Raw genomic sequence first — 21,355 nt, 5'->3', positions numbered from 1 at the left:
CGTTTTTTAGAAAAGGATTTTCCGATACGATTGTCCGTTGTACGCAAAAAAGAAAATTAATTAAACAGATGAGACTTAATTTTTCCAATATTACGAGATTTTAATCAGCCACTGGAAATTTCTACAGTTAAAAGGTCTTTATTATTATGCTATATGTTAGATCTTTAATATGATAGGCGCGTAGCTAAAGAATCTTTAGATGAAATTTTCTCAGAAATAAACACTTCTAACAGAAATGTTAGTCTATGCGTTCTAACCATTTTCGCACGTAGAATTACTCCCCACTTTCAGTTGCACTACTCGTTAAGTTTCTTACTCTATGTACAGCAAAAATTTCTTTAGACTTCTCGGCGTGATACCAACCGACATAGCAGCACAGGTAATGGAATACTTCTAGAAACAACGATAGAATCCACGTAACACACAAAATCCACCATTCGATACAAAGAAACATAAATTCCACCTCGTTTAATCGTAACAATTTTCCTGAAACAAGTTACGAAATTCATGCTTCGAATAGTTCAACTACCGTGTTGAAACAAATTCGCTCTGGATTGTTTATGAAATTGTTCGGGTGTGCCCATTAGTAATTAGCAGGCATCATTCACCAGGCCGGGATATTTTCGAGCTCGCATTTGGAAACTCGCTTGAGTCAGTAGCAACGCGGCCCCGTAGGAACAGTCGTAATTAGTCGACCCTTTGAGGTTTCAGACCCTCTTTCGAGCATCGATATCAGTAGTATTGCGCACGAGAATCGTTGGTATCCGCCCTCTTCTTTGCACGTGGAGCAAAGCACGAGGAAGGGTGACCGATGGAAACAACGCGGCCGAGTTTGTTGGCGCGTGCTTCCACGAAAACCGTCCCAGAGTTGCCGAACTATTATTGCTATATTCAAATGTGTCCTGATTGGAATATATTCCCACGTCGTCCATCTTCTGCCCAAAGATATGTTTTCGTACGAATATCGAAGCAACTTTAACAAATTATTATTGCCACCACGAGTTATTCGTGAATAATAATATTGCGTATGATTTGAAAAGAAGATTGGGAAAAAGTTCGAAAATATGAAATTACATATACGATTTCTTCTTGCATTGACTCGAAGTTAGAATAGTAATTTAGAGTTGAGAGATGAAAAGGTAACTTTGCAAGATTGAACGTGTTGAGTAATGGTACATCAAATATTTAAAGGATTAGTCATTGATAAAAGTCCTCTGCAGATTTCCTGGCAAACCTATTTACGAACATAGACTTCTGCGAACGCCTTCAGTAGAGAAATCGGGACTCGCATTTAGAAATAGATCAGTCTTGAGAATCAGGAGTAGAAGTTTCCGATCGTGACGACTTCACGCGTTCTAACTATACTTTCGTAACTTCTAGAACTTAGATCTTTTGCAACTTTCTGTCGCAATGTCAATATCTATCTTTACCAATTTTAACTCTACTATTCTTACTTCTTCGTGTTTTCATCTCCTTAGATGTCTTCTGTTTTTGCAACATTTTGCTCGAAAAAAGTATGAAATACAGAAAAGAAAGTAAAATTATATCGAACGCAAGTAACCAAATATTTAATATTTAAAAATTACCTATATTTTAATAATATCTATTAAAACTTGATACCCATTTCGAGGTTTATAGACCTGAAAAGAGCAAGATTAAAAATTATGTTTGTCATCGTCTGTCCCTAGAATCTCTATACCAACCACTCACGAACGTTCAAAATTTCATACCATTCAAATTCCTAAATTAGGAGGAAAGAAAAAAGAAAATTTGAATATATCTGAATTAATCTCTACTCTGAAATCCGATTAATGAGACAGCTGTTACCGGAGCTGCAAAAATGACTAACGTAGACGAACGTAAACGACGCGTGAGAATAATTTATGCGTCGCCGTTTCCAGCGCAAATTACTCGCTTCCAGCGAAAAGTATGGCCCAAGGAAATTGCTCGTCGTTTCACGCCGACATAATCTTAATACCACCGAGAGAGATTACGCCAATCTCGACGACCGTGGAAATCGCCCAATTATAAGACAACAAGATTTTCTAATATCAGCATCGAAGAACGAGGAGCAAACTTCTGTTAACCGCCTACTACGGTGTGTAACACGGGATTTCTTTCTAAACGATCGCGTCTACCTAACCCGTAATCGGATCAAGGGATAATTTTCTCGTCGCTTAGGTAACCTTCCATTTTCCAACGTGCGACCTTTTTCCAGCGGACAGGAATTATTAACGTTGCGGATTTCATCGTTCTATAGATATCATTTTCCGCGTGCTGCTGCTCATACAAGCCGTCTCCGGTGCCTAGCGCACTTTCAACGGTTAAAGTTGCATCAGTGACGCGCAACTTTGCGTTACGTTCAGCTTGCCAACGGGTAACACTGAATTCTAAATAAATCTTCAATGCCAATCAATTGTTAAATGCTAAACTTTGACGTAGAATCATTTACAGCCTATTCATTATTTTGATTAATATCAGAAAATTCGACAAAACGGAATGGTACTGTTTATCTTGGGAAATCTCAGAATCTGGAATTTTTTTATCGTTTTTATTTTATCACTGAACTACGGATTTTGATGCAATTATGGAACATTTGAAAGTACAAAAATGCACAGGATACACATAATACGGAAAAATATGTAAAATGGTCAGAATATAGTAGTCGTTATAATAATTGTATACCTAAGTTCCATTAAATATACATGTAATCGAAATACTTGAGAAATAAAGATATTGATATTAATAACGATAAGGATAAAAATATGAATTTACTGAAATATCCAGTTGGTCGTAAATTACTGTATCATTAGTTTCATACTTCTTGAAAAAAAGTTAACTTTTATGGACATAAAGTGCTAGAATTTGTAGTATCGCCACGTTTCAACGTATATTCTTTTCGCTTTTTAAATTCTTTAGCGATATTATGTACTTATACGTATAATTTTAATTTCCTCCCGCGGTATAATAAGATCAATGAAAATGGTTTAGTACCGAGGTTAATAGCTCGACTATTTTTCCTACGAGCAAGTTAAGAGCCCCTGGCTGGAATATGCACTTTAACCGATAAAAAATTTGTGCACCACTGCACTAGATTGTGCCCGCACGCGTACCCGTACACACACGAGCTATTATTAGCCAACCACCTGTGCGACCTGAGGCAATTGCTCTCATACAATCGACTGCATATGTACCAGACCCGAGGGCCAGGATCGAGTCGCAGCAGGAAGCATTTGCGAATCTAATTGTCTGCCACAGAACGCACTCGAAGTCCTTCTTCCCAAGATAATATATCTACGATCTTTCGCATTAAAGATTTAGGTATGCTCCTAACACGTTTAAAAAATGAACAAGATCAACGTACTAATGTATCGTATCAGGAATTAAATATTGCAGGAAAAATATATGAATCATAAATAAGAAAATTTACATCGTCGTTCAGAGGTCGTTGAAAGATATTTTCAAGTTGTGTTACTCTATTTTCTTTTTTAACTTAAGGGAGTTTAGGTAATCGGAGAAGATAGAAGAAAGTGTTATTTTATTTAACTCCTACATAACGAAGAAAATGATATGATAAATGCAACATATATTTTAGAGAATCCAGATGAATTATACAAAACATGTATAGGATACCTTTAGTCATGTTCATCGAAAATCCTAAATAGCAACCTAAATCCTTCAGAAATTAGTCACTTGGTTTAAAATTCAAATGTTTACTTTACAATGCCTACAAATCTTCGAATTAAATATTCTTGAGGTTTAAATGTTCATTAGAAATTCCCATTTCTATTCAGAATTTCGTTCTTCAGCATTTCTAGTGAGAGATCTTCTAATTCGTAGTATTTAATCCAAAACTGGTAAGTGCGGTCCATGAAACTCTAAGAATTGTTATTATTGTTGTAACTTGGAAATGACGTATTGTGAGTTATTATAACAAATAGCAGTTTATCTATAATTTCTAGTAGCACCTTTTGTAGATTTCTGAACATTTCTGTCTATCTGATAGACTGAACACCGTACGAGTTTAATTATCTTAGAAAAGTTTAAACGAAAAATTGTTTTTTAAAGAACTGAAACTTGATTTACAATTTCCTCATAGATCGCTTTTCGAAAATTATTCATACGGATTATCATTAATCGTAGAAGTATAATAAACAGAAGCTGGTCGAACAAAGATCATAAAGCTTCGACGAATCGATATTTTATCGATTAACTTCGTACGCGGATTATTTATTAGTCGGAGCAACTGAACCGTAGAGAATCAAAATTCATAATGAAGTTACTGCGACGGAACAGCCGTGAATGTCTCTCGAAAGGAAAATTTATCCGCGCACAGTCTTGTTCCGAGTTGAAGTAACCTGTTCTCGACCAGTGTCCATAAATTTTCTCGATTAATTCGAGCGAATCCGGTCTGATGTCGCGATTAAAAACCTCTGAGCAAATCGAATCTCTCCGACGAGATTCTGTAACATCGCGAATTAATTCGTAGAATTATCGGTCGTGTTTTGCAATCTGGACGAGTTACGAATAAATTTGTTCACGACAATCGACTCTAGAATATAGCGAATTAAAATAACTTTGAGTTATGTATCCTGGTATCTGAATCATATAAACGACAGGGATCTGTTTAAAAAAAATAATGACTTGTAATGTTTTGAAAATGTTGAAGAGGATAAAGAAACACGCGTTCAACTCTAAAATGAAATAAAAAGATAATTTTAGAATCTCCTTAACATGCAACTTCCTATTTGATAATATGTTGAGTTTTAAAACTGTTCCCTTTAAAAAATAGAAAATGTGACTTATCATCTTCCTCCCCTCTTTGTCTTGGTATATCTTCACCTAATATACAATGACCAATATATAACTGACTGATTCTCATTGTTAATAACTTTCAAATAAAACAAGAAACAACAGTCGCTTTAATATAAGTCATTTGTTACTACTTGGAAATTGTGTATGGAATATCAGAAAGATGTCCGCCTCTAGTCACTGTCGAAACATTCATTACATTTTCAGGTGGAAAATTCTTTCAACTACTTAATTGCGTTTGGTTTATCGACATGTGCTTTACTATTAAGAAAAGCCCATAAGAAGAAGTACGGTGCAGTTAAATCAGACGATCTATGTAGTCAGATGATATCGCCAAAACGACGATATCGATAGCTTGACTTAATTCGTGTAAGGTCGCCATCATCGGTGAATTTCTTTGACAAAATGCTCTAACAATTTTTTCTCGCTCCTGGAATGTATAACGCTCCATGATTATTTTGCTGTGGATCCATAAAACAATTCCTAAATTGGAACAAAAGATGATGCGTCGTTTCAGAATGGCGAAACCTTGAAATTAGTCAGTTACATATTGTCCATCGCGTACATAGGTAGAAAACCGCATTATTTATGAGATAACGTAATATTTCATAGAATGTGAAAAATATAAAAGTGCACCTCTGGAACACCCACTCTCGAGTTATTAAACTTTCATAAACACTCTCGGATTCCGCTAAACTTATTTTACCAAAGTTAGTCTCGAAACCAAGAACACTTCCAGCGAATCGAAAAGCTCGTTTTTTTTTCTCGAAAAACTTTCGACACCCGTTTCCCTTGAAAATTCTGTCTCTCCGAGCTACGAATTTCTAAATTCAGGTTACGTATTCCTTCAAGACCATTTCTTTCATAACAGGTCCTAGTTTGATTCGACGATTAAAGAGCTGGATCCCGAAACGATCGTCTTAAATGAACACTGACAGCTTCAGGACACCGGTCGATGTTCAAGCATCCATTTCATGCGATTCGATGCAAATTCGAACGTGAAACTCTGCAGGAGGGTGAGCCAATGTATTCGTCCGAGTTCCCCGCGGCGCTGCTTGCGACAGGAATAGCGATAGAACGACGAGTAATTAGGCTAATCAATCGAATTGCATCGGCCTCGTACACGTGTACGTTTGCCGATATGTCCCTGCGCGACGTGGATTCATGACTATCGCCACGGACTTCAAAGGGTCCACCGTGCAACTGTGTGCTAACTTTTCCATCACGATCAACATAAGCACAGCTGCTGCCAAGTAGCTGAAATCGCCTCAACGACGTATTGTAAATGCGAGGAAGTGCTTGATGATTTATTATTTGCCTTCACAAACGCGTATGATTATTAAGTAGCCGAATAAGTTTCTTTCAAATTATGCGATCATGTAAGCTCGTTGATATATGTATTAGATTGTCAAAAAATGGGTTTTACCTTCTAGAAAGTTTTTCGTCTTTTTTGGTAACGTATAATAACGCATAATTTTTACAGATTTACAAAATTTCTACTTAAAATAAGGTTATTCTATATTAGATGAATGCCACAGGTAGAGTTGAACGTATCAGCTAAGACGTAAAATTCCTTTCTTGTTCTTCATGCATGAAATTCAAACCTGTCTCATTAAAAAGAAAAGCCTATTTTTCTTCAACGAGTTTTAAACGTTTTTTCCTAATTCCCTTTAGCATCAAACTAGGACCAGAATTTCTTCTAACATTTCTTTATATGCTAGAAGCTCATAAAAGATTCTCAACAATAGTTAAACCTCCCTTAACTTTCACTGCGAATCTTCAGAACAATCCATAACAGAGAAATGTACATATCTCGATATTCTTATTGCGGCAACTTTTGTTTCCACCGATCGACCCCAATCACAAACTCCATTTCATTGCATCTAAAACGGAGTTTCATCGTAGAAAAGGCGGAAATGGATCCATTTGCGTTCCGGCGGGAAGTTTCGTCACTCGTTTCAAATTCATGCCACGACGGTTAACACCATGATTTAACCATTTATTAGCGAAATTACGTTTGCCGTGCAACGTGGCGGGTATTCCACCCTCGCCAGGGTGGAAGCTACATGTGGATCGCTGTGTGCCTATCGTTTTCGGCAAACAAGCGATTTGGTCGTCGGCGCGGCATCCTTTGAAGTCCATGACAGTGCTCCCATCAAGGCCGTGTCTGCCATATTTCACGTGGAAAACGATACGAGGCTCGATGTTCGCGTGTCCTTCGCGTACGGACATATCTCACTAATTACTAGAGGCGCCATAATTAAATTTAGGAGGTCGTGCTCTGCGTATCATCGCTCTCCGCGTGCTTCGTTAGGCGCCTAATACCTCTCTGCATTCAATTTTTCGATATTTGCATATTGGGGAAAATTTTATTCCTCTTCACTTTTTTGTCTATTCTAGTAGCTTTTCCGTTTCAATTCCTCCTCTTTTACTTGTTGATTTATTTAGCGATGATTTTCTAATTTGTGCTAGTCACTCACAAACGTGTTGTGCATCTTACAGAAAGGTAGTTTTTATTCAAATAAAGCATATATATAACACTCGTCCATAGAATCTAAGGATCTCTACATTTTTCACCGAAAAATTGTCCATCCATAAACTACTGTAACTGTCTGAAGAAAAATCCTACAACACTTTACCTGAGATTATTCCAAAATATGATATATTTACGTTCGCAATTCCAAATTGAAGCTTTTTGAAAACGCTTTCGTGTTTAAAAATGAAAGAAAGGACTAAAGATGTCTCTGTTCTAAAGAAATTTTTACGAATTCAGAATTTACAAAATTTTATACGAAGAGAATTCGGTATATAAAACTACAATAACACGAACCGTGTTACCTCTATCGCTACATTTATATCGTGAATATATAAGTTTCCTTAATAAAGAAACGAAGAAATCGCCATCACTGAGTCGTAGCGTTAAAACCTAATTAAAATCCAGTCGATACGATCGAGGGAAAAGGGAAAGTGGTAGGCTCGGCTTAATTTAATCTTCGCTTCGATCTGAAATGGAGCAACGAGCTTCGCTAGACGCAACACGCACACTGATTATCGCAAGCGAGATTATCGGGTACGTCTTTCGTTTGCAAAATAGCCACTGGCTGGTCGATAATGGGACAGAGATAACCAGGAGTACCGGGGCAAGTGTCGTCGGCTGAAGATAACATTCCTAGAGTTCAGGTAGCGCTCGTGAGTGCTGAGTTAACGTGTCAACCGGTAATGAAACGGTTACTCTCGCAATTCCAGCAAAAATGTTTCTCTTAGATCTTTCCCTTGTAAACGTCGTGAAATAATTTCAGATAGAGCAATGATTTCTGTGATATTTATACCCAAATTTTTAATCTTCAAGTTACAGTTAGTTTACCGCAGATTCTACGTTTCGTTTTCTATGCAATTGGTTCGTATTTTCCAATCTTTTTTGTTGAAATTTACGAGTTTTATTGAATTTGGAAAATTTCCCAAGGTATCGTTTCTCTTCACCGTCTTTAATTTTTTTAAATCGATATTACGAGAGTTGAAGGGTTAATAAGTGAAGCAAAACCTGTTTTTTACGTTCGTAAAACTCGAATCCGAAATTTTGCAAGATATCGAAACTCCTGAAACCCGGACGTTTATTCCCTTTCTCCAAAAGAGTATCGGTTTCGCCAGGAATTCAAATTCGAGGAAATTTTGAACCGAAAAAATATGAAATCATATCAATTGCAGAAGGCATAAAGTTTAAATAAGCTGCATTCGATTACTATTATGATAGCTAAATAAAAATAAATTCACGTCGTCACAATATCTTTGTATATTATTTGTACAAATCATTATCTACCTGATAGTTTCGAGGGTTTTGAACCACGAAAGAATTATACAGTGTCCTGGTTGATAACCGTTTAGAACAAAAAATTGATGGTGATGTAAAAATCCTTGCCGGCCCTAAAATAGTCCCCTATCAGTGGAGATGCACCTGCGTATCACTGGTGTAATTATTTCTAATTAGCAGCAGCGATACGCGTGATCCTCCGATCAATTAAACTCCGGTAAAGGTGCGCGTGCCAAGCTTTTTTCTCGCGAACCTCGTGCAACCGCATTGTACACGTTAATTAACGCGCAACGCACGCTCGTATAATCGCCATGGTTTTATTCGCGACTTATCACAAACCCTTAATTAACGACGAAACTATCGGCCCAGTCGATGATCCGCCATTTAATCTGCTAGAACTATTTTTCTACCACGACGATAAGATCGAAAACCAATGGAACGTCAAAGCGAGTGTTCAAAAGTTGCAACGCCCTGAGCCGTGAGATTTCAGGCAATATTTTCGTCCCGCCAGGAATTCCGCAAATACCGACGCGTTTCACCAATTTTTCACTCTCTATAGCTTTAAACAGACACTCCGAGGGAAGATACATCCCGTACACGTTTCGCCATTTATTCGAACCCTTCGATTGACTTCTTTGGAAGTTTTCAAACTGTACAAATTGAACAAAAATACGTCTAACGATTTCTTCCTCCATTCCTCTTCTCATATGACGAATGTTACATAAATTTTGTATTTTTTACTCATAGCGCTGATATATTATTGCATTCTCAGTATACGTATAATGCACGTATATTTTATGTACATGTTGAGAATTGTGGATCATAATTGCCGAAATAAAAGTAAAGGAACATTAAGGTTACACTTGGAATTCATATTAAAATAGTTTTAGATTTATTTAATAAACGATTTCCAGGATCTTCGTCGAAATACATTTGCACGCGTCTCAACACTCTCTTTGTCTCACCATCTTCCACATGACACTGCCAACGGACCAGTTACATTCATCTGTTTTTCGAGACGCTGTACACACACATACTTTCATACACTCATATTCACATACGTGTGTCACTACTACGCGGCTAATCTAGTCTAGCACACAAAATTATACATATCTCAATAGTACATATATTTTATGAGAATAGCAACTTGTTTACGCTTTTACTAATATAGTTCATATTTCACATTGATATCGTAGTATTGATGACCATCATTTATTTATTTTAACAGGTACCACCGTTTGAAAAAGTCAATACAGTTAAAGATGAATAAATAATATGCATAACAAGACGTGAAAACAGCGCTAAGATATATCGCGTGACGTAAACTGTACACGATTTATAAAACAGCGAAGAGAACAGCCAAAAAGGTCAAGCCGATGAGTATACGAGCTGGCCTGACTACACATACGAGTTAATACAATCATTAACAGTAACGTTGGCTCGACATGGAGATACATGGAATAATGAGTGCCTGCTGAGGGCCCTAAGCGGGCCATTAAACTGAACTAAACTGAGGATGTCAGGGCATTCAAGATGGTAATTCAGAATTTTGGAAAGAAATGACGAGTCGGATATAAGCATAGGTCATTGAACGATAGGAAGTCCGAGTGAACTTAGAACTGCGCCATAATCATAGTAAGTTCTCGAGATTAGCTTTTGAATTTTACGGGTAACGAAGCGCAAAAGCTTATGTTGAATTCTTTCCATGAAGTATATATGATCTTAACGAGATTCAAGTTAAGAACGAAGAAAAGACGAATAAAGGATTTTAAAGACGTTAGATATTATTAAAGTTAAATGCTGTTCTGACGGTGAGAGCTTGGCGAGCATAGTGAGAGATTGGGAGCTCTGGGAGTTCTGAGAGAGAATTATATCACATAATCTTCTTGATTATTAACATCAATTATTTACGACGAAAACTCAGATAAAGTTTAAACTAGCATACAATATCGTATTATATTACTTTGTTGAATAGTTTCCTCTACTTTAAAATGTTGATAACATTCTCGACTGTACTTTGCTCCGAAGTATCCTTCATAGAAAAATTAATTCCATAATGAATAATTTTTTATTTCATCCTAGCCATTTAAAACTAATTCTTTCCCCGGTAATCCTTCAGATCACTAAAGAAACGATTCACGATTGTTTTTCCTTCAAGTTTTTAATTAACCTTGTGGTACCTACTTAACGGTACAAAAGCGACGTCTTCGCGGTACAATATCGTCGCGGAAAATATCGCAGACGGTACCAAAGGAAACCAGCGGACGAGTGGCAGGCCACGCTAATTGCAATAACAATAGGCCGCCGCTTTGAAACTTTCTCCTCGGCTGACCGTGTACTGAACCTTGAGGGGCTCCTAATTAGCAAGAACACGTACCGCTCGTGCAACCTCCTCATTCATAAATTCGTCCGCCATTCATGTTGAGGATCGGTGTACGAGTTCCTGAGGTCACAAGCACGTACGTCGATTTCTTCAGCGAGAACCACTAAATACGATCGCGAATGAAATAACTCGATGAAACTGATTCGTTGAGCATGTGTATATCGTTGCTTTGCTTCTAAAAATAACGATCGCCAGCGGCTCTTAGATTTTATCGTTGATGTTTAATGGGACGCAAAAGAAATTACTGAAAAAGTGGAAAGGATCGCTAGCTTTATGAAACTGGATTTATCGAGACAAACGAATTTAGTTCTTTTGCAATTGATAATGAGTAGATTTGTTCAATTTTATACAAACTTTATTATACAAACAAGATATATTTATATATATACAACTGACAACATAGAATCTAAATTCATGTTTGCCACATCTTCTAACTACTGTTACGTATACTTTACATATTAAATACATCCTGTGTATTTTTGCGCGTATAAATTCCCCATAAATGCATAAACAGCCGCAGTCTAATAATTAGATAACGTATATATTGATAAAATTGTTGCAAGAAGCAGAACTTTAAAACACAAATGTAAATTCTACTTTTATGACGTAAAAGAATTCCAAACCGTTCCACGTATATCTTCCAGAAATGAAAATCATATTTCGATAGACGATTTTTCCAGCTGTTGACCAGTTGGCTGTTGCGACCTCTTTGAAAATTTTGAGAAGTGTGTGTGTAAAATATGTCGCCAAAAGTAAGCGATGATGAGTATACTCGTCAAAAACAACTAACTGGTTAAAGGTATAATACACTGAATTGTTTTGTAGTACGTTAACAGAACAAAGGATTTACCGTGTTTAATTAAAGAGACGAATGTTTCATTGTTATATTCCAATACCTGGACACACCACTCCCTGATATACTGAAAATTACGTGCGATTTAAACAGAAACGACGATAATTCCGTGCTATTGTACAATATCCCCCATGTCAAGTATCTTCGACATCGAAACAGACAGCAGCACTTAGCCATAGAACTTTGACACGGGGATGCAATCGTATCGACAGCGATTATTGCTCCCGTCGTTCAAGCTACGTTTTCTCCTATCCGGAACACAATATGAGAGTGTCCATCAGGAAGAGAATTCGTCCAAATTTCCGAGGGCAAATTGCTCCTCGTTTCCACCAATTCTATTCTATCGTTAAACTATTCTGTTCGACTTAACTTTGCCAAATGTGAGGGCTTTGAGAAACAGAGGAAATTATTTCACGCTATTATGACATATAATTTTTAGCACAACGATCACTCACGATCGCGAGATTAACAAGAAATATTAATAGCAAATGTTTGTTGGAAAATTTGTATACTCTGCAGTGCTTTTACTAGGAAATTTTAATAATTATTTTCCATACTGGTCACAATATTTTTCACATAGAAATAATTCATCTTAGATTTGTTTCATTATAATTAGTTGCAGAAGTTTCAAGGCTGTAATTTATCAAGTAGTATCGATAATCAAGTAGAAATGTAAGGTAGGTATATTAACAAAGAATAGACGATCGAATTTGAAGAGGTCGTAAAGAAACGAATATCTTTCACGAAATCTGAAGCACCCAACAACAGCAATTTGTCACGTGCCATATCTTTATGTTGGTACTTATTCCTTGCTCTCTCTGTTCGCGTCTACTCTGAGCCTTTTAAAATTTTATACGTCTCGCGATAACAATGGATAAGTCCGAGGGAAATCCTTTCGATTAATGACGCCACAGATAACCTACAACTAGGGTCAACGTCACCCAGATATGGACAGTTTTACCCGGGATATCCGGATATTATCAGATCCTGGTTACTATGACCTCTTTGTGGGTGAGAATTTGTCCTAACCTAATTTTCGAATACCTTTTCTGAAACTACCTGTAGAAAAGATACGTCAGTTTCAACTTGTTATTCGAGACATCCCTCAATTGAAAATGTCTATAATCGCACGATTATAGAAACTTCGATCCTCAAGATGTAATCTTGTAATAAATCCTTGAAGTATAAATACAACGTAAGTTATTTCTAAGAGAAATGAAACGACACGTAAGAAGATAGGCGATAAATAAATTATTGTATCCAATAAATTGGTAATTTTCAGCGAGAAATTAACTCGTCTTCCCCGGTCAACAGGTTAATTACACTCATTCAATCAACGTATTCTGATGTATTTATCACGTCATATTTGAATTACTCAAAATAATTACTCGTCCTATTTAATTATTCCACCAATCAACAAAATATTTGCCTGCGCCGTGATGCTATAAAACACTTTCTAGAAAATGTATCGATTAAAACTATTACAAAATATCGCAAGGTATAAACGAAACTCTTCTATTTCGCCCGTAAACGAAGCGGTTACTTCTGCCAATGGTTCGTCATAAATAAACAAAATTTCTCTCAAGGAAGGAACCAGGCTTCTGTTTAATAGCTGACACGCTCTATGGATCGTTTCGCTTTGATCACTCGTTATTTTCCTCGTTGCTGCAGCCGGAACAGCTCTGCAGTTTCGCGCGAGGAAACATGTAAGTCACGTTACGCCTTTATTGTGCCTTCAACGATGTTACGAACATTTTACTTCTACACATTTTTCTTGTTAACACCACGAAACAAAGAACCACCGAGAAAAGTTGCATCGGCAATCAGTTATGCCTGTTTCTTCGTTGCAGAAGTAGAAGAACCACTTCTCAGTGCCTGGAAAACTTCCGTACTCGATTGCGCGAACTTTATCTCGAATTCTTTCGACGTGACCCGTCGATCCCATCGAATCACCGCCAACCATACCCTGCTAATTTCGTTTCCGGTCGATGGTAACTTCGATCAAGTTTTCGGTAAACTGGATAAAACGGACTATCCACTGTGAAAAAAAACCACTGCTCTATAATTACATGATTTGATACTGTGAATATAGACATTTTGGATATCATAGAATTGTACTTGATTTTTTTTAATGAATCTATTTATGTAACTAAGGGATTTGTGATATTTAAGTTACGTTATGAAGATTTCTCGTGGTACAAGCTAAAACTTTAAATAGAACGATGTCTTAAACACAGACAAACCTGTTTAACGAAACATCTGTTTCTTGAAATCAATTTTGTTGCAAAGTCTAATTGAAAATTCGACAAGATAACTTTGGAAGATTAATTTTCGAAAATTCATTTAGTGAAAAATTATTTAATTCCTTCAACAAAATACTTTCACGGAGGTTGTGGTTTTTATAATATTTGCTCATAGATTTGTACATATATAAGTCGTTTAGAAGGCATATTTGTCAGCTGCATGGTAATGATGTCGCAAACGCTGCTTTTTATATTCTATATTTACCTTGTAATTTACTATTACTTGTGTCATTTTCTAGTGATAAATGAATTCATGGAGGTAAGTGATTTGTTTTAAGAAATGAACATTAATCTTACGATTATGTAATGAAACTGAGAAATTGATAAAAGGAGTTTGGCTTTTGAGAGATCCATATGGGGGCTACAATGTTGGCATAAAAACTACAGGTTTAAATTTTACAGGAAGAAATTTCAATAAACATGGAAACGTTGGGGCTGTGTCGAAAATCCACCATGCCATGGGTACATTTTCATGAATCCTCCCCGAGGAAACCTGAACGCTCGTAGAATATGTTAATTACAGTAATCAAAGAGCGGAACTAATTGAATTGAACGAGGTAAAAAGTTTCAGGCCGAAAATTAACATAAATTAGAAGAGCTATTAAAATCTTTTTTAGCCTGTTCCTGGGGCTGCAAGCTCGACTGGGTGTTTCGTAGCTGGTCGATTGGCCAAACGGTACCTAGATACCAGTGTCAGATACCAACGTCAATTTGTACCGATTCACCGAAAAGATTTTATCGTTATTGAACCGGCTCGTGTGTTTCCTTCCAATGTTCGCGTTTCAGTTTATTTAATTTCCTGAAAACATTTTCGCGAAAAACATCGGTCTCTGTTTCGCGAAATGGACACTTGCATTTAGGAAATTAAACCGTCTATAAATATAATAACTCGTCCCTTCCCTTTTAACATGTATCACTCGTATTTTCCAACCAAAATCACTCGGTGGGATTATTCATCGTAAAAAAGAGAATTACTCAACGAATCCGTCATTTTGTTCAACCTTAATTTCTCGCTTAAAAATATAGTTCTCGAAGTAAAAATCATCCAAAAATGTATATACGTATAATTATTTTAATTTCTTCGCTTTAGAATATTACTATTTTTTAATTCTTCTCGTCAAGAGGTATCACGCTACGATTTAAAAAAGGTCACAAATTTGACATATAATAAAACGAAATAGTGCCTAATCTTCTTTTAAAAATACAAAAGTCGTTAGCTTGGAGCTCATGTTCGCACGCTTTCTCCAGTTTATATAGAGCCGAAAAGTCGCCGAACAGCTGTTCGACAAAAGCTACGTCACGAAATTTCACTTGCGCAACTACGCAACGCGTGCTGTGTAGAGCTCGCATAGGAACAATCAAAGTACTGTCCACTGTGATTTATAACGTCCCCACTCGATGAATAGGACCTTAATCAACTCTCCTACCGCGATTAATTATTATTCGTAACGGCGGCACACACGCGCGTGCCACCAAACCGCTAGACACGTCAATACGCATCGCGTCCAAAGGCCTCCACTTTGCTCCACCAAATTATTCATTCCTTCCACAACCTTGTTTAACCCTTATTTGCAATCTTAAATTGACATTTTCATTAGGTGTACCAGTTGAATTTGCACACGAGTAATTACTAGTTATTTATTTTACTTCTCAAAATGTACGTTTTATAATTTGTATAAATTCGTTTCTTTCTACTTTCAAGTGTATTTTATGATGTACGATTAATCACACAAGGGGAAAGTGTTATTCGAATCAGAAAACTCTATTGTATCACTAAACCACGGATTTTGATGTAAATTCGTTTAGAATCGTGCGATATAGTAAGAGAAGGATATTAAATTTGAAAAATCTTGCAATATCTTATAACGTATCACACTGTGACCGGATTAAATAAAAAGATACATGAAATACATGAAATAGACACACAGAGTGCAAAGGATTATTCGGTATAATTGCACGAGTGTTGGCGAGAGTTGGTCGAAATTCGAGTTAATGGAGGCGGCGGTAATTACGAAATAATATAAAAGTAAACCGAAAGTATTCCACGGACGCATGAATTTCAGTTGCGCCACTATTTTATCCCTATATTTTATTACCCTTTTATTTGACCGCGAGCCGCGGAGTGTTCGTAATTAAAATTAATTCGCTCGGCCGCAAAAAACCTTCGAATATTTCCAGCCGGCTAGGCTACGTGGAAACCGCGTAAAAAGTCTTTCGCCGCCGTCGTAATGCACTCATTTCCATCACGAATTTCCATGGGATCCTACGTGTAGACGAATTGAAAGAGCATTGTACGCGACCGTTGGATTCCGCTCTGTAGAGGTTTTCGTTGAAGTCGATCAAAGAACTGATTGCTCGCGTGAAAGAAACGAATTATTTCGGCGGATTATATGAATACGAATTTATACCAAATACTTGACCAGTCGTCCTAATTATGTTCGTATCCACATTAAGCTACAACGAAACGGAATCAAGAATGAATTAATAATCTGAATAATTATACAGTTCAGTAAGTTAGGATCATTTTTACGAGCATTATCGTATCATGAAAACAAGAGATCAATCAAAGAAGCTGATAACGCTAATTAATCTTTTCTTGCTTAAAAAAAAAAAAAAAAAAAGACTGGAATCAAATAATCGAAATTGAGGAACGTCACTAAAGTAGATACAACTACCATAATAACCACGAAAAACATGGATAGCTCTTTTAATATGGTCGTACGTGGAACTTAATAACATCGCAGCTGGTAGCTTCTAAATATCCCGAAATTAAATTTTTGTCCAACCACCCTTTAATTAAAAGGCACCCCGTCAATGGCATCAAACGAAATTGCACTTAGTTTGATATAGAGAGAGGACAGTGCCAAAGTATTCTAGGTTCCCCTAATTTTCCCTATCGTAGTGTTAATAATAAAAGAAAGAATTCGAAGAAAGAGCGTCCAGTTGAGCGAGTGTGGCGAAGAAAGTCGACTGATTAATCGCATGCAAATGCCCTGTGACGACACCTCGAAGAAGTTTAATATGTACTTTGTCAGAAAACGTGTCCCTGGGCCTGCTAAAGGTCGAACGAACATGCTGTAAAAGGGATTTCATCATACTTTCAACCGTATCTAAAGCTGTTTTTCCGCATTACCTAACGTGAATCAATAACGTAAAGAGGCAACTAACGTTGTAAATTGTTTCTGGGCGATTAGGTGGAATGTACGGTCTATTAAGGCTGTCGCTTATTTGAAAGCATAATATATGAGCTTCTCAGAAGTCAAAATGATTAACTTTTTCTGAATTTCTTAACTTCGTTGCATAAGTATAAGATTAATATTCGATTATCAAAAACATGGATGGCTCGTTCATTACGAGAAAATGTCATAAATAATAGTGAATTCTAAGGTAAATTTAAAAAACAATGTTTATATCAACATCATCGTTTTTCTGTATTTTTCAATTTATACAGTCGATTAATGTGGCTTCTAAGTAGGTCACACGAATGACATCAGACAAATGTCGATAAATTTACATTATACGTTTGAGACCAGGTCGACTTAAGTTCGTTAAAATTGACCCAATTGAAGAATCTGGTTCTCTAACTATATCAAAAGTGGATTTGTCATGTTTATTCCGTGTGCTCTTCAAATAATTAACTATAGCTTCGACATAATAACAGAATGCTACGAACGAAATATTTATTTCCTTAATGAAATCATTATTTTTTTTTAAATCCTAACACGTTCCAAATGTTCCAGCGAAAATATACATCGTGTGAATTTCCAACTTTACTTTTTTTACAATTATGTACACAATTATAGGTTTCTAGGCTTCATCTATGGCAGAAAGTTAACAGCGCCAGAAAGAGTTTTCACACGAATTCGACAATGGGACTTCGCTTTAGCCATAATCGACCCTAAATACCGTAGAAACGAAGAAACGGGCACGGGCAAAGCGATAAGTCGTTAGAATTGCCGGCGACGAAAACGCGACACGCCGCGAAACGTCGTTAATTTCGGAATAATCGCCGCGTATCGACGCGAGCGGGTGCGAACGTTCGCTGTCGCCTGCTGCTCGCTCCAATTTAATATGGAAATCCTGCGCTACGCCCTATCGAGAAAATCAATTACGTCTAATGAATACAACATGAAGGGTTAAAGGGTTCGGCAGGAATCTGCGCGCACTTTTCCCCCGATTCGAGTGACGTTCGAACGGCGAGAAAGAACAGGGTGAAAATTTCCAGTCGAATTGCGGCGGCCGCGACAACGTTTCCAAGATCATTTGATTAAACGTGACTGTTTTTCGAACGAAGCTAAATGGTGGCGCTGGAATGAAGTCAGTTGGAAAAGTTATATAGCCAATTAATGAAATCTCAGCGCAATTTGAGGGTTAAATCACGCGTCCGATCCGTCCGAACTATTATCGTGTGAATTTTCATACTTTCTTATCGAATGGAATATGAGATAGCATCGCTTTTCTGTTAATTACGATTTTATAAAATATTGGTCGTTTCTTTTAGTATAAGATTCCCATAATATGACAGATAAGTGCAAACGTTATACCCATTACTCATTTCTAATTTTATGACTAACTTCTGGTGAGAGAGAAATTATGTCTCATTTCTGACGAGAGGAAAATTATGGCTCATAATTCTAAATACGCAGCTATATGATGCTTACAGTGGGAACGAAAGAAAAGAAGAGAAAACGTAGAAGCATATAATCAAGGAGCGGAGAAGGAATTTTAAATTTAATGAATATACCGCTTTTTTTTTAAGACGTAGAAAGCGTAATATAATTATCGTGCGTTGTCAGTTGGAAATTAAAAGAACATTAATAATGAAAGAAAGGACAGAAGGATTTAATGCGATATTTCGACTAGAAACTAACAAACTACGTTGATTTCAGACGCGTTGGTAAGCTGTCGTTAGACGATGGTTACAGTATTTTCACACGTTACGACTTATTCCATTATGGTTACGTCTAATGAATACAACATGAAGGGTTTAAGGGTGTTCAACAAAAATCAGCGCGCGTTTCAACCCCATCAAAAACACAGCTAACTGAATTCATGGTTGAGTGGGTCGAAGAAATGCGATTTGTCAAGCTGCGAACAGCACTGGACCGCATTAAGAAACGCCGTCGCGACATCAATTAAAGATTACACAGTATTCAACCCTTTCACGAGCTGGCGGCTAATGGACTTTAAACATTAAACGAATTGTTAGCATTGCTAACGTTAATACGAACATTATCACGCGGCGACATAAAAATAAAAAAAAGTCAAATCCTAACGTAATCTTCATATGCATCTCGCCAAAAAATTCATCAAAAGGCTGCATTATTCTATTCAATTTAACAATTATAACCAGTGGCGTGCCAGGTGCGTGGCTTATCTTATCCTTCGATAAATAATATAACAAGCTCAGCTGGAAAGAGTTAAAACTAACGTAGTATGGGCAAAGAAACTGTTTCGATGCATCGAAACAACTCGAGTTCTTTTCTCTTCTTGAAGCTCTTAAAATATTTGCCTCTTAACCGAGCGACAAAGGCCATTTAAACAGCTGATCCTCGCTTATTTCGAGCAGCATGTAACATACGAAGACAAATCAAAGAAACCGTTTCACAGACACGCGGACGTGCACTACAGTCTAACCAACTTCTATTTATTTAACCGAGATTCCGTCATCTTCCTTTTGTTTGCCCTTTTAGAAAGAAGTAAAAATTCGGTGGTGGTTTTCGTAAGTACTAACCAATACCGTCGTGGTTCACTCGGTTGGCCGAGTTCCCCAGTCCGAATGAGTCGTGTAAACAGTGTCTAAGCAAACGGTCGCGTGAAAAACGGGCGGGTGCAAGTTGAACGACCGATGGAAAACGAATGAGGATCCACTTACCTTCGCAGGGTCAGACTTTTCGGACTCGTCGTTGAAGGTCTGCGAGCCACGAGACATGGTGTTCCTACGGGGTGTCGTGGTGCCATCCTGCGAGGGGCGGACAAACTCGATTCTGCCACCCTCGACGACGATGTTCGGGGCTGGTGGAAAATTCTCTGCGTTACCGAGCGGATCGCAGTAGCCTAGGAGCCCGGCTTTCTCCCCGTACAGGGGGTGAATTTGTCTGCAACAGTCGGTAAAGACGCGCCACTGTTAGAGGGTTGCAAATCCAGATGGAGTTTTCAACTTAAATTCTAGAACGAGAGCTGATACCAGAGAAGGAGCCGCAGGTTTCCGGTGAAAGTCTCCTCACGAGGAATTTAAATCGTTAGCTGAGTGGCCTGAACAATGAATCACGAGCGAATGAGCAACCAATTCGAACAAGAGATATTGTAAATTTGCACGTGAATACGGATAATTCGTACGCGGCGAGAATTTCGAGGCGAATCGAATTGATCGCGCCGAGGTGAAAGCTGCTTTTAATCGGGACATTTATCGATGAAACTGCAGGCTAACGAAATTAAAAACCGACTGGCGTTTAATCGTCCATCGGCGATGCATTCTTCTCCCTGCCGTTTTCCGATAAAACGGAACGTTCGCTTTTGCGCGCATATGATCTCCAATGATTTAATATTCCATTCGTCTCTGTCCTCGTAGAGAGTAAACGAACCGCGAAAATGCGCCAACAGCTCTAAAAGTATTCGACCAGGATTGAATCGCCAATTTAAGGGAATAAATCTGACCGCTAGCTGACTCGAGGCTCGTTGAAATTCAAATTGGTAAATGAAAATTTGCGAAGTACTTGCTTTGGAAACCAAATAGAAGATAGTAGACGATACGATTATCAATCGGGAATTTGAAATGCAAAACGATCCAATTATTGATTTTACGTACTGCGTACGCGTAATGGGGAAAAATAGCAATCCGATTCATTGGTGATATGGAAACCGTATTCACTAGCTCGCGAAAGTATTTAAACACTTGTTATAGAAAGCTTCTATGAATATATTGTGCCTGTTTGTCGCTCACTAGCATCGTATTGCGACACGACTGCCATTATTACACTGGTTTTCAAATCAATCTAAAGATGTATACAGAAATTACAAGATATTTATTGCAAACGTATATTTAATAAAAAAACTAATATACAGTATGAATAGTTATCTTAAAACAAAGTAATAGTAAAGCGTTAAATATGATCCCATTGAATATTAAGGTTTATTAATATAGTGTATCGTTAGCTATTTCAACATTTTGATGATCTTTATAAGATATATTATAC

The 21,355-nt window shown here is 37.3% G+C and overlaps 1 protein-coding gene across 5 annotated transcripts in view; it reads right to left on the bottom strand.

Moving 5' to 3' along the window:
• Positions 1–21,355, bottom strand: part of LOC117236055 — a 395,835-nt gene that overhangs the window by 202,890 nt on the left and 171,590 nt on the right. For all 5 annotated transcript variants that reach the window (XR_004493774.1, XM_033498666.1, XM_033498667.1 and 2 more), the window contains exon 3: positions 20,035–20,257. Coding sequence is in view for 4 of the 5 variants with exons in the window: in XM_033498666.1 (XP_033354557.1) it covers positions 20,035–20,257 (223 nt within the window). In the remaining variant the exon portion in view is untranslated. The remainder of the gene's footprint in view (positions 1–20,034; positions 20,258–21,355) is intronic.

The sequence above is a fragment of the Bombus vosnesenskii genome, unplaced genomic scaffold (assembly GCF_011952255.1).
Source record: "Bombus vosnesenskii isolate JDL3184/JDL3185 unplaced genomic scaffold, Bvos_JDL3184-5_v1.1 scf7180000013339, whole genome shotgun sequence".
NCBI lineage: Eukaryota > Metazoa > Arthropoda > Insecta > Hymenoptera > Apidae > Bombus > Bombus vosnesenskii.
This window is presented reverse-complemented; position numbering and strand designations above follow the sequence as displayed.